The 15399-nt window shown below is 38.1% G+C and overlaps 1 protein-coding gene across 1 annotated transcript; it reads left to right on the forward strand.

Annotated features, from left to right (window-relative positions):
* Positions 1–1536: 1536 nt before the first annotated feature.
* Positions 1537–2231, forward strand: LOC149263400 (putative calcium-binding protein CML25). Its single transcript, XM_089387674.1, has one exon. The coding sequence runs from the start codon at positions 1623–1625 to the stop codon at positions 2136–2138; it is 516 nt and encodes a 171-aa protein (XP_089243800.1). The 5' UTR covers positions 1537–1622; the 3' UTR covers positions 2139–2231.
* The last annotated feature ends 13168 nt before the right edge of the window (positions 2232–15399 follow it).

The raw sequence follows: 15399 nt of genomic DNA on the forward strand, positions 1-15399 counted from the left end.
TTTATAAACTGTCATGAAAGAGTAAAGAAATAACTTATCATCTTCAAGAAGTTTGTGAATAGATTCATCTTGAAATGCATATCTTTCACCTCTCTCAAATTTGACCACATCCAAGAACATGTATGATACTCCCATCTAATCATTTAACCCTTTTCTTGTGCCATATCTTAAAGAATTCATGGTGAGACCCAAACATGGATGTGGTGGTAGGGGAATCATCATCGCCATAGTCCATTCCATTGATTCCTTCATCCATGGGCAGCAAGTTACTTTATTCCTCCTTTTGTCTATAGGAAAAGAAGATTTAAGTGGGGTAAGGTTACCATCATGAGAGGGGTAATTCTATTATTGTTGCATATGTCATTAGCCCTAAGGGGTAATTCTATTATTGTGGCATATGTCATTACCGCTAACTACTAATTTTTCTGGTAACTTTGTATTTTTTTTATTATGGGTGGTTCACTACATTTCCGCTATGGTTAGGAAGTCAACACGTATAAATTGAGCAGTATAAATTGAGCATTACAAATATTGTTATGTACATGAGAACCTAATAGATAGCACAACAATGTATTTATGACAATCTACACATTATTGTTTCCATGATTACAAAACCTTCTCATTTGAATAGCAAAAGCTTCTTTTAAATTATGTTATTAAAGATAAGCTTTAGTAACGCGATCAAAAAAGAAAAAATACACATGATAATCTTCAAAATCTAATAAAATAATACTTTAATTAAGCATAAACTAAATTGAAATGAACTAAAAACTCAAAGTAATTAGATTCCAAAAATGCTTCTTTCAAAATTAAATTAAATTAAATAATCATATTCCATTCCATTGGATATGTCATTGATTCTGATATCATTGGTTATAATAAATATTCTAATAAGTTGCACATATTTAAAATATATACGCCAAAAGGATCAAAGCTGCGTCTCTTTATCAAACCTTTTTGTTTTTTTAATTGTTCACCACACAAGATGGAGTATCTCATAAAGTATCGACGTTGATATCTAGTGGTAATAAATAAATATTGGGGATTCGGGTCCATGCAACCTCGATCGCTGTCCGCTGTATCTTCCATCCATCCTTACTAGGAAGGAGAGGGAGTTGAAGATGAGATCGAGGAATGGAATTTTGAGTGCTGGTCGCAAGGCGGGACCGGGAGAACGCACGGGAGGGTTCGGTTTGTTGGTTACTCATGCAGGCTCGCTTTGCTTGGTTTAATTGCAATTCGCTTCAAATCCAACATACATTTCTACTGTTCTGTTTGCCGCATACAATCATCTTGGCACATCAAACATACATTTCTACTCTTCGCATCTTGGCACATCAAACATACATTTTTACTGTTTGCCACCCAGCATCTTGTCACATCAATCAAACATTTCTACTGTTCGCCACCCAGCATCTTGGCACTTCAATAATGGCGTAAAGCATCCCAGAAATTGGTGCGCTGTCATCCTCAAGTGGCAGAGATTCGGAAAAGAGCCCTATATAACGATGCCCTTGGCTTCCACTCCTCCACACCACCTCTAGCGCCATCTCCATCTCCTTCTCGAGTCGTAGTATTATCCTATTTGCCTCCCTTCACCATCACCTAGTCCAGCTGCGAGAATGGCTTCAGCTGTGCAATGTGCCGCCGTGAGCAGCCGCCGCCAGCTTGAGGACGTGTTCCGCAAGTTCGACACCAACGGCGACGGCAAAATATCCAAGTCGGAACTGAGTGCCCTGATTTCGGAGGCGGAGATTGAAGGGGTGATGAAGGAGGTGGACTCCAACAAAGACGGATTCATCAACTTCGACGAGTTGGTGGAGGCCAACTCCAAGAACCTCAACGCCGCCAGTCTCATGCGAAATTCCGCTTCCGCTGTGCAATGTGCCGCCCTGCCCGGCCGCTTGGAGCTGGAGGACGTGTTCAGCAAGTTCGACACCAACGGCGACGGCAAAATATCGAAATCGGAACTGAGCGCCATCCTCAAGTGCAGCTCTAGTGAGGTGGAGATTGATGGTGTGATGAAGGACGTGGACTCCAACAAAGACGGCTTCATCAGCTTCGACGAGTTCGTGGCCGCCAACAGCAACGGCCTCAACGCCGCCCGTCTCATGCTAGGCCTCGCTTCAGCTAATTGATGCCCACGCCGCCCCATAATTAATAAATAAATAAATACTCCCCTACCTCAGCTCTCAGCGCTTAACTCTATCATTATATGACGGCTGAATGCATGTACTTTCAGTTTTAAATATATGCACATATATTTAAAATAACTACAGAGTCTGTTACTCTTTTTACTTGGTTGTTGTTTTCAGCATTCTTTTACGTTTTTAGAATTTTTTTACTTTTGATCACTTAAGTTGTTGTTTTTATCAATTTTTCCACTTATTTATATTATTTTCTGTCCATCTTATTATTTTTAGAGTGAAAAAAATTTAAGAACTAGCTCACAAGGCCATTTTTAAGGATGGGTTCCAATTTGGAGAAGTCCAGTCTAAAACCTTTTGCATTGAGATATTAGACAAAGTTTTATCGGATCCAGAAAATATTAATTATTCCAAACTCCTTGAAGCTAGTATAAAATCCAAGGCCTTTCCAACAATGTAAGAAATACTTGAAATGGATTCCATCTATAGATATTATGACAGTGAAAAATTGACTTTCCACCTATTTTGAGAGGACACCACATCAACCTCTTTACTAATGGAAAAAGGGCTAGCCATATGGAGAATAGAAATAATACTCTATAAGGGTCCAAGTGGTAGCTATATTTGAGAGTTGGAGTCAAACATAAACCCTATTTTGCTACCGAGTTGTGTTATAACTGGGCTAGAATGAGAAAAAAATGGATTTGTTTCTAGTTGATTATATTTTATTCTATAATAGAGAAAAGTAACCAAGATTACATAGAAAAAGAGAAGAAAGGATGGAATTAGGTATAATATCTTAGCTACTTAAGGAAATTAGGTAATACAGTTTTCTTTTTCTCTTTTGGGAAATGCTTGAATTTTGGATGAGAGACTTGTTTTAATGAATTTTGAAAATGAGTTTTTTCCTTTTCTTATTCTTTATGTAAGAATATTTTGACCATTCTTTACCTCTGATTTCTTAAGTAATAAACTATATAAATGGAAATCACTCTTCAAACATGTATCCAAGGTTGAAAGTTACATTTTCTATGTAGGCCTATGCAAGATTTTACATTTTTAAATAATCTAATAAGGCCAAAACTACACGCAAAAACATTTGTAGTAAAGCAATCTTAAACCTCAAGAAGGGACTTGTAAATGCAAATTTCAAAGCTAAGAAATACCCTATAATTTGTGGAATAAAAACATGCGTCATAATATAATTTTAAAACTCAAAAGAGACTTGTTTGAAATTGCATGCAAGTAAATAAGGATGAAAATGCATAAATAAAACCATTAAAGAAATAGAATTTTTTATCATTGGAATAAGGGGTGGAATTGCATATAAAACTATGAAAAAAATAATACTTTTGGTATTTGACATGAGGACTGGAAATGCACTATGAAAATAAAGTTGTAAATTTGATTTCAAGTCAACAAAGATTTTTTTTTCAAGTTTGGAAAACAAGATTAACTTTCACCGAGCCCAATAAGATGAAATTACATTCTCAATCTTGCATGTGGGTTGTATCCTTATCTCTTGCCAATTCAACAAAAGGAAAAAGAAATTACTCTTCAATAAATATGAAACTGCATCGATCAGTATATAGAAAAGGGTTAAAAATCTTGGGAAAATACCACGGATTATCAATACCACGTGCCCAAAAAAACATAATTCACTTCATATGGCACACATTCATATGCCATTTTTTTAATTAATCAATTTAGTAAATAAGGAAATAGTTGCATAATTGCATTGGTGATGGATTCCAACCTTTTACTTTTGTATATTAATAAATTCTATCTAAGTAGTTATTGCATAAAAAAAAATGGGTTCACATTAACCATTTATGTGCAAGGAAGGAAGTGTCAACTTTATTGAGTTTACAAAGACATAACTTACCACAAGATTTTAATATGATCATTCATGACAATTAAGAATAAAATTTCTTTTCAAACTAACATAAAATAAATACAATCTTAAATTCCATTTGGGGTTTAATTTCACTAATGAAATGGAATACCAATAATACTTGAAACTATCATACTATGAGATATTCAAACTATGTTAAAAAAAAGAACAAAAAATTGTACTCAAGTCATTTGAGCATTTTAACAAATTCTTTCTTGTGAGACTTTCATTCTATAAGCTAATGCTATAAGACCCATCTAAAAATAAAGTCATTCAAAATCGTGAAGCATTAACTATTTAGATGATTGTGAAGTTGTGAACATCCATTCCTACTTTACACAATACAAAATCTAGTTGCATAAGTATTACATAATAACAATGATTCAATATGGTCTTCCTTGTTGGAAGCAACAAAAGAGTAAACTATAGTTGGACCTGCAGGTCGTCCAGTTGCTGGCTGCTTGAATCACATGCCTCTTTTAATAGCAGGACTTACATTCGCACTGGGGACCACAAGTCTCATATTACTTTCTTCGTCCTGGCCGACTCCTACTCAATTGCGTCAACCTGGGCTTGGAGGACGTCAATTTGTTTCTTTAGTTACTGGAGCTAAATAGGATATATGCATGCCCTTGTGTTGGCAAATAGAGACTATATCTACTCTCGCAACGGGTAGACTTGGTGATTCTTTAGAGCTAGAATGCCTGACCAGTCGTGGACCTTGCCCATTAAGGCGTATCCATCGGTGAGGGCGTTGGCTAGTGCTTGTTTCTTTGTCTCGAGCTCTCGCATCTTGCTTTAAACTGAGCGTGCATATATTTCCATAGGGTTTGGCAGCGCAGACCTTACGATCTCTATCTCCTTCTTCATTTCTTCATTTGTGGTTGCTAGGCGTATGCACGCCGTCTGTATGTGATTGTAGCAGCCTATCAAGGAGTAGGCGGACATGTCCGCTGGTGCTTTTGTGTTGGCTTCGATGACTATTGGACACATGGCTTGGAATCTCTGAGTAAGTTGATCCACTTGTGCTTGCAACCCTATATTTTCCTCTCGCAGGCGATCCCGTTCTTCCGTTATTGTGAGCAATTGCATCGTCTACTACTCATGCTCCTTAGCCAATTTCTCATGCAGGCCCTCGACCTTGTGGGCGGTTTGATGAAGGGATGAAAATAACTGGGCTAATGACCGGTGATAAGGTGTATCAGCCCTCACTGTGTCTGGTTTTGGAAATTGTTCTTGTAAGGGTAGGCCGCTTGCAATGGATTTATCGTAATGTGACGTGGGTGAATGCTCTTGCTGGGATGGTTGTTGTGATGGCGGGGTGAACTGTGGTGTGACTGGGGTGATACTAGGGTTTGGGGGGACTATGACCTTTATAGGTAGAGCGGTTAGGTACGGGCCAGTCCTTTCTCCCTACCAACTAGTATCCAGGCGTCTTCCAGTTAGTGGGTCTAGTCCTAGCATCGATGTTGTACTCTCAATAGGTGGCATTCCTAAGGTTGAGGTGGCACCTTCCTTCCAGCTAGTTGACTGAACTTCTGCTTCCGCAAATATTCTCCTGTGGTTGACGGGGAAGAGCTCAGACACCATTGCGGAGGTGGACACTGTTTGCGGGGATAACTCCCACGACTGATGTATTGCAGTGGTTGTGGTGTTGAGGATTTCCTCGACTATGGCAGTTGCGGGAATTTGGGGCCCGACCTCAACAGTGAGGTCAATGACTGGGGCTGGGGTGCTAACTTTCGGCTTTTTGGTAGTCAAATTTTTGGCTTGGGGGGTGCCGATAACTCGCTTCTTTTGTGGCTTGGGCATTGGTGTCGTGGAGGGAGCCTGGGCTACACCCGCGGGAGGTGTTGTTGAGAGGGGTGGCGTTATAATGGGGAATAACATAGTTGAACCTTGAAAATGTTTGGGATATTCACCCTCACCTTTCTTGAAACTTGTGATTGTCCTCCTTACCTCGAACATTTTCTCCTCCATTTGGAGCAGCATTGGTTGGAGTACTTCCATTACTGCCCTTCTGCTGCTACTTTCTGCCCCCTCTCCTTCTTGGTTCTGTGGCGCCATAGCTCCGAATAGGTACCTGGGCTTCCCTTCTGTTATTTCGTAGGCCACTCTCGGCCATGACTCTACTTCTCTGCGCAAGGCCTCCTCTATCAGACTAAATCTTTGTGGCCTTAATTTAAATGTGGTGGGGTTGACACACCGTGGTCTGAGATAAGTATGTGTGTGCGAAGCCCCAAACCAGAGGTCGTCCAAGAACTCATCCAGGAGAGTCCTGGGTATTCTCTTCATGGACTTAATGGCGTCCACCATCTGTGCATACCAGCTCCTGAAGGTCGTTTCATTGATTTCCTTGATGTTGGGATCCCCCGATGCCCTCCATGGTTCATATTTGAGTGCAATTGGCTGATCTTCAGTAATAGTTGCCATCTGCCTCTCTGGAGGTGGTCTCCACTTCCACATTTCCAGTGTCATTACAACATATCTAAACACAAATCTAGTGCTCCACCAATAGACATCTTCGCATTCCTCAAAGAGTTCGTTGAGTACAAAGGCTACCCAGTTGTGTATCTCACCCTAGCAACAGTGTTATGCTATTGGGACTGTGTCCAGGGTGCACTCGTTTCTCGTGAAGTGCCTCATCGTCTTTCTTGCAATCAGGTAGGAGGCACACCAAATGTTATCCTTGTTGATTCTATCTAGTTTTTCGCATTTTCCCCCATGCTCCATCCTATAGCGGGTGTAGATGTTGTCCTCTGTGGGTTTCTTACCTCGCTTGGCCCCAGCCTGGAATGTTGTGTTGACTGCATTCACCATGTTTTCCAACCTGGTCAATCCGTAGATATCTTCGGCATGTATTGGGTATTCTCTATCCAGTCATAGGGAACCTCCATGCATCCTGCTCGCTAATAGCTTGGTACACTGCATGGCGTCCAGATGGGTGCCGAACACAGGCATATTTCTCAATCTAAACAGCATGGACTTCTGTAGCCCTTTGAAGTCCCCCCTGATTCTGGAGGCCCTCGTGCCATCCTCCCGTTGAAATTATTCTTCATATACCTCCCTCTTCATTGCTGGGAATTGTAACCCGTTTGTGAAGTCGTTGCCGATGAGGTTCGACAAGTCGTATTTCCCATACAGGTCATTCATAACTTCGATTCTTGTATCTAGAGCGTTTTGTGGAATTGATTTGATTCTCTTAGCCATTGTTCCCCTTCTTCTGTAAACAATTTTCACTGGTGGTCTTCTGTTTCTCCTGTCATGCTCTTGTTCTTCCGAGTGCTTCTAGAATCCTTCTAGTGTTTGAAATTATACCATTCCCTGCATTCTTCTAAGAGTTATGTAGCCGGTTCTAACACAACATCCCTTGACTGACAAGGCTTTAATCAACTAATTACTCCAGCGGCCTTTCCATGTATTCTAGCTATCTTTTTGCCGCCGTCGGCTGACTAGTATGTGCCAACTATGACGTGGGCTTGAAAAGTACAAAGTGGGCTGCATGGCGTCTTTATTCTGCTGTGATGGGCTTATTTATTAACTAATTCTATGCTTAACGGTAAATATTTTGTGACCCTACCTTGACAGTTGCCTTATTTATTACTTAATCAGGGAATAACTACTGGTACGGCGGATGGGACGGGTGTGTGTGCGGCCATCAATTTTGGAAAAAGTTTGAACCTACGTGTATTCTATTGACGGTGTTTGACACACATGGCTATTGTTCCTGCCAACTAGTCCTGTGGACTCTACTAACACTACCCCCCCAACCACAAATGGGTTGCGGTATCTCTCTATTGACCGCAACCTTATTATGAAAACTAATTTATTTATTTTATAACTTGTGGAAAGTTTTTAGGTGTGCGCCATTCACCCATCCTGGCAATAGGACTCCATCGAGTTGCATGAGTCTCACGCACCCGATTCCTTTATGTGTGAAATTATGAACGGGCCTAACCATTGCATCTGTAGTTTTCCTGGGAACTTGAGGCACTTGCTGTCATAGAGGATCACTTGGTCACTGACCCCGAACGATTTCTTCTTGATGTGCCTATAATGCCAATCCGTCTGTCTTCATTGCTCGACATATTGATTGAACTTCGCCAGGAACCTTGTTTCGTCGAGCTCTAACAGCTGGCTCAATCTGTCTCGCAAGGCACTGCTATCGGTCATTCCTGTTGCCTCTGAAATGAACCTTCTGGGTAGTACAAACTCTGCTGGCACCACCAGCTCTCTACCGTATACCAACTAAAATGGAGTTTGTTTGTGGAGTCTTTTAACTGCTTTTCTATATGCCCAGAGTGTCGCTAGAATTCTTTCATCCCAGTCATCTATGTTGGCTGATACAATTTTGGTTAGCCCATTTTCCAGTATCTTGTTGAATGCTTCTACTGCACCATTTTCTTGTGGATGGTACGGGCTGCTCTTGTGATGTTGTACCATAGAAGTTGTTAATAGGACCTAGATTGTCGAGTTCAGGAAGTGTGTACCTTGGTCACTTGTGAGACTCCTTGGGCATCCAAACCTTGAGATGATGTTTTCAAAAATGAAGCGCGTTGCGGTTTCTACTGTGCAGTCTTTCACTGGCACGGCTTCTGCCCATCTTGACAGGTACTCTGTGGTAGTAATTATGTATCAGGCTTTGGAGTGACGTGGTGGTGGGGATATTGGACCAATGAAGTCTACTGCCCATTTATCAAATATATGCACCGTATGGACCGGGTGTAGTGGTAGCTCATCACGTTGGGAAGGCCTTCCAACTCTTTGACAGAAATCGCATTCATTTGCGAATGCCTTTGAATCCTTATGTACCGTAGGCCACCACAGTCCCACTTGTAGTATCTTCCTTGAAATTTCCTTACCCCCTACCTGTCCTCCCGCAACCCCTATGTGGCACTCCCATAAAATATCTTCTCTTTCGTGATGTAGGACTCAACGTATGAGTATCTGGTCTAAACCCATTTTGTAAAGGTGTCCTACTATGAGTTGGTAATTTGCTGCTCTGACCACTAGGTGCCTTTTTTGTGTTGCGGTGTAGCTCTGTGCACAACTACCTGTTGTGAACAGAGTAGCAATTTCCTGCAGGTGGTCATGTATGGCTTCTATCCTAAATAGATCGGCATCAGGGAACCGGTAATCTATTGCTCCATCGCTCTCCCCTGTCTCTAGGTGAGAAAGGTGATCTGAGCCTACATTCAATCTGCCCCACTTAACAACTACTTCCAACGTGAACTCTTGAAACAATAATAGCCATCTGCATATCCTTCCCTCTAGTATGGGCTTGTTTACTAGGTATTTCAGTGCAGAATGGTCTGTGAAAAATTTGAATGGCACCCCCATTAGGTAGTGCCTAAACTTTTGGAGAGAGTAGACCATTGCTAGAGCTTCTCGTTCTATTGTTGTGTAATTCTTTTCCGCCGTGGAGAGCTTTCTGCTTGCGTAGTATACTGGATGATCCATATTCTCTCCTAGTTGCGCTAGGACTGCTCCTAGTGCTATTCCAGACGCATCAATATGTAAATGGAACATTTTGTTCTAGTCAGGGTACACCAATATGGGTGCACTTACTAACCATTCTTTTAGTTTGTCCAGCGCTGCTTGACAATCTGTTGTCCAAATGAATTCCTCCGTCTTCTTTAGCAGTCTCTCCATTGGGGTTGTTATGGTTGCATAGTTTTTGATGAACCTTCTGTAGTACCCCGTATGGCCTAGAGTTTCTCTTAGTTGCTTTATGTTGCAGGGTGGTTCCATGTGGATGATGGTTGCTATTTTGGTAGGGTCAATGCAGACTCCATCTTTGCAAACAATATGGCCTAGCAGGGTTCCAAAGGGAACCGCGAAAATGAACTTCTTCAAATTTAAAGAGATCTGCAATTGTCTACATCTTTCGAACGTTACTCTCAATAGACTGGTATGATTTTTCAGCAGGTTGTACACTATCTAGTCGTCCATGTAGACTTCTAGGAACTTATGAATATAGTCTCGGAAAGCTGCTATTACAATCCTTGAAAAGCCTGTTAACGCATTCTTTAATCCGAATGGAATTACATTTTATGCGTACGACCCCCACTCCATCGTGAATGTTTTTTCCTTTTATCTTCTTTGGCTATTCAGACCTGGTGGTAGCCCGAGAAGCCATCTATGAACGAGTAAGCCTCATTCCCCGCAACATTGTCTAGGACTTCGTCACTGAAGGGTGTGGGGAACGGGTCATGCATGCATGCATTGTTCAGGCTCCTATAGTCAACGCATACTCTAATGTCGGTCGCATCCTTCTTGTTTTGAATCACTATAGGGATTCTTGTTTTGAATTACTGTTCGCCACCCAGCATCTTGGCACATCAATAATTGCGTAAAGCATCCCAGAAATTGGTGCGCTGTCATCCAAAACTAAAGGACATGTGGCAGAGATTTTGAAAATAGCCCTATATAACGATGCCCTTGGCTTCCACTCCTCCTCACCACCTCTAGCACCATCTCCATCTCCTTCTCAAGTTGTAGTATTATCCTATTTGCTTCCCTTCACCATCACCTAGTTCAGCTGCGAGAATGGCTTCAGCTGTGCAATGTGCCGCCGTGAGCTTGAGGATGTGTTCCGCAAGTTCGACACCAACGACGACGGAAAAATATCCAAGTCGGAACTAAGTGCTCTAATTTCGGAGGCGGAGATAAAAATGCATATATAAAACCATTAAAGAAATATAATTTTTTATAATTGACATAAGGGGTGGAATTGCATAGAAAACTATGAAAAAAATAACATTTTTGGTATTTGACATGAGGACTCGAAATACACTCTCAAAAGAAAGTTGTACATTTGATTTCAAGTCAATAAATATATTTTTTTTTCTTAAATTACATTCTCAAGATTAAATTACACCACGCCCAATAAGATGAAATTACATTCTCAATCTTGCATGTGGATTGTATCCTTATCTATGGCCCATAGACAATTCAACAAAAAGAAAAAGAGATTACTCTTCAATAAATATGAAATTGCATCCATCAATATATACCACATGCCCAAAAAACCATAATTCACTTCATATGGTACTTGTTCATATGCCATTTTTTTTAACTAGTAATTGCACCACATGTTGCAAAGGAAACACCGTAAGGTTATAGCATATGGAATAATAGCATAGGTGAAAAATGATGTGATATGTTATGTGATCTAGATGTTGCCTAGTTTGAAATGGTTTCCTTTGCAAAATAAATTACTTGCTAAGAATAGGTAATAAATAAATTTAAATTAATGAAATTTAAAATGTAAAGTTTGAACTTTGAAATTATTAATTGAATCTTTGCAAATATGAAATTTACAACAAATTGCTTATTCGACGTCGCAATTGTCCTTGAACTACTATATCATAGCCATCTAATCTGACAAATCTCTTATACATCTTCAAAAATTTTATGGCCACATGTACACTTGGATTTGGCATATCCTTGATCCTTCACACAAATCTAAAGAATCCAAAGAATCCAGCCATAGTCTCACTATAGTAGTCAAAGTTACCAGAGTAAAACAATGTAATGCTCCCTCTTGTAGGAAGTGGGTGGTGGAGCATATTGTTCAATATCCTTGATCCTTCGCACACATCTAAAGATTCCAAAGAATCCAGCCATAGTCTCACTATAGTAGTCAAAGTTACGAGAGTAAAACAATGTAATGCCGCCTCCTGTATGCAGTGGGTGGTGGAGCATATTGTTCAATATGTTATCAATAAAACCCCATGATGTACATGAGATTTAATTCCGTACATGGTATCTCATGTATCCTCTCTTCCTCATGTTCTAATAGGTTGAAGATTTTTGTCATTGCAGCCTCAACACCAAAGCTCCCAAGGCTCCTAGACTATTTGTATCCTCTCTCCTTCAAACATCAAATACTTGAGCTTCATGGTGATGGGTAAACTAACAAACCACTTTGATTTACAACCATGTGAATATGACAGGGCAGACTAACAAACCACTTTGATTTACAACCATGAATATGATAGGCCTAATTCCTGAGTCCAAACATTTGGCCTTGAGTTCTACTCAAAGAGGCTAACTTTAGAAGCAATTCTCCCATATGCATTCCTACAAGTTCAAAAAACCCTATCTTAAATTCAAAAAACCTTACCTTATGGCACTGCAACCTATGAGATGAAGAGCCACAAGTGTCATAATTAAAATTACATTTATTTTCTCCATTCCTCTTTTAGATTCTTGACAACAACAATTCTATCGGTTCAAAATTGTAAATCTTGGCAAAAATGTTATCCTTTCCTCTTTTAGATTCTAGACAACAAGAATTCTATCAATTAAAAATTGCAAATCTTGGCAGATACTATTAGCTGGATTTCGTTGATGGAAAAAACCAAAAATGTAGAATGTTATCCAACATTTAAACATTTTGACTCAGTCAAATTGAATAAAAATAAAACGAATAATTATAATAATCCAAAGTTATAGATGGATCTAAGGTTGTCTATTCTCAAACTATATATTATATTATTTTATTATAATCTAATTAAAAATATAAGAAAGATGTTAATAAAAAAATAAGAGACAAAATTAAACTAATAATGTAGAGACAAGTATGGAAACATTATAATTATCGATGCTCATATTCTCCTCCTTTCCTCCTTAACAACGTCAATTTTTCTGATATCCTCAAATATTAAATCAATGCAACATGTAAAGAAAAAAATAATATGGGTTGTCTCTTCATTATCAATTTGTTAAGAACCACATAATCATCACCTTAGTAGTTATGTCTTGAAGAACATGCTCCACACCTATCTCTTTGTTGGATTTATCCAACAAATTACGAAAAATGGAGCATCCTCAAATTTTTTTATTAACAAATCAACACTTAAAAAGTGAAGATCAATATCTGAGGTAAATATAAGTGATTATACAAACACTATCGCTAAATTAGATGTATATTGGATAGTTATGTTTCAGATTTTAGATGTCACAACATATAAATTTTTCAGTGTCTTAAAGATGCAAAGACAAGTCAAGCTCCACAAATTTTATATTAAAAATGGTCTTGTTTCAATGAAAAACTCATTGTAGATTGGTGCAATTATCATGACAAAAAATCAATATGGATCACTCTCTTGTCTCTGCATGGCCTTAAAACCTCTTGGCTTCTACATCAAAGTACACAATAAATAGATTCACAGTGAACCTCAATCTATAAGGTAGTTTCCTACCTAAATTATGAGGTATGTTATAGTGAAAATATTTCATAGTGCCCGATGATGTAAGCTCATTGTGACCTAAGTTCTTGCAAAAAGGTTATCAACCAACAAACAAGATTTCATTACAGATAATTTTTTCCATGACTTCCAAAATCCATTATATTAACCTCTAATGCAAATTAAATATTATGTTTCTCACCAAATCAATATGAGTCACTCTCTTAGCTCTCCATGGCCTTCAAACCTCTTCTCTTCTTCATCAAAGTACATAATGAGATAAATATCCTAAGCCATTGAAGCACATTCATACCAATATTCTCGACAAGATGCAAAAAGGATTCAATTTCTAAAGGCATTACACAACTTGGAGCCATCCAATCCACTATAACCCCAGTAGTGAAACCACTATGAGGGGCCATTTTATGGGGCTTCTCAAACGATGCAAAAGAATGTATACTTGATTGAAAGAGAACCCATTCCATGTGGAAGAAATCACTTCACGATCTTAACAAGTATTTAAGTGCCCCACACACATTGTATGTATATATTCAACCACAATTCTCTATTTTTTCATATAGTTCTCCGAAAGGTTAATGTTATTGAAACCCTGTGAGCTTTACTCATGTTCTAATAGGTTGAAGATTATTTTTGTCATTGCGGGCCTCAACACCAAAGCTCCCATGGCTCCTAGTCTATTTGTATCTTCTCTTCCTCATGTTCTAATAAGTTGAAGATTTTTTTCATTGCAGGCCTCAACAGCAAAGCTCCCAAGGCTCCTAGTCTATTTGTATCCTCTCTCCTTCAAACATCAAATACTTGAGCTTCATGGTGATGGGTAAACTAACAAACCACTTGGATTTACAACCATGTGAATATGACAAGGTAAACTAACAAACCACTTTGATTTACAACCATGAATATGACAGGCCTAATTCCTGAGTCCAAACATTTGGCCTTGAGTTCCACTCAAAGAGGCTAACTTTAGAAGCAATTCTCCCATATGCATTCCTACAAATTCAAAAACCCTATCTTAAATTCAAAAAACCTTATCTTAAGGCACTGCAAAGTATGAGATGAAGAGCCACAAGTGTCATAATTAAAATTATATTTGTTTTCTCCATTCCTCTTTTAGATTCTTGGCAACAACAATTCTATCAATTCAAAATTGCAAATATGGATTTAGTTGATGAAAAAAACCAAAAATGTAAAATGTTATCCATTCCTATTTTATATTCTTGACAACAACAATTCTATCAATTCAAAATTGCAAATCTTGGATTTAGCTGGATTTCGTTGATGGAAAAAACCAAAAATCTAGAATATTATCCAACATTTAAACATTTTGACTCAGTCAAATTGCATAAAAATAAAACAAAATAAAACAAATAATTATAAAAATCCAAAGTTAAAGATGGATATAAGGTTGGTTATTCTCAAATTATATATTAGATTATTTTATTATAATATAATAAAAAATATAAGAAAAATGTTTATAAAAAATAAAGAGACAAAATTAAACTAATAATGTAGAGACAGGTATGGAAACATCATAATTAACACGACATCCATGGTGAACATTAATAATCTTTATCCTAAGACTTCAAGAGAATTTAAGAGAATGCAAAGAGATTAATAATAATTATTAAGTTGTTATTACTTCTAATACACCTTATTAGTAATGAGTGGAACACTACCTTGAATGTAAAACAAAATTTTAGTCTTAATGCAAGTTCCATATTAATAATGACCTATGTGTTTTTATATTAGAATATTTTATAACTTTTATAATATAATTATAATTTTAGAATTGAAGTTTAAATTTTAGATTTATTTTTTTAATTAAAAATGAATAATATAATATGACAAGCCTAATTAGTTGAGTCCAAACATTTGGCCTTGAGTTCCACTTAAAGAGGCTAACTTAAGAAACAATTCTCTCATATGCATTCCTACAAATTCAAAAAATCCTATACTACAAGCTATGGGGTACACTGATATAAGAGCCACAATTGTCATAATTAAAGATTTCTCCATCCCTTTTTTAGATTCTTGACAACAACAATTCATGATCACCCATCACTCATAAAGCACATAAAAACAATTAACATTTTTAATATATATAAATTTAATATTCTTAAAAATAACCAAATTATATAAACTA

Source organism: Pinus tabuliformis, chromosome 6, assembly GCF_031772625.1.
Source record: "Pinus tabuliformis cultivar Carrire ecotype Pingquan chromosome 6, CPIR1, whole genome shotgun sequence".
Lineage (NCBI taxonomy): Eukaryota > Viridiplantae > Streptophyta > Pinopsida > Pinales > Pinaceae > Pinus > Pinus tabuliformis.

Bases quoted from the DNA above. Each gene is read 5' to 3' on its own strand.
- LOC149263400 (XM_089387674.1), top strand. From the start codon at position 1,623: ATGGCTTCAGCTGTGCAATGTGCCGCCGTGAGCAGCCGCCGCCAGCTT.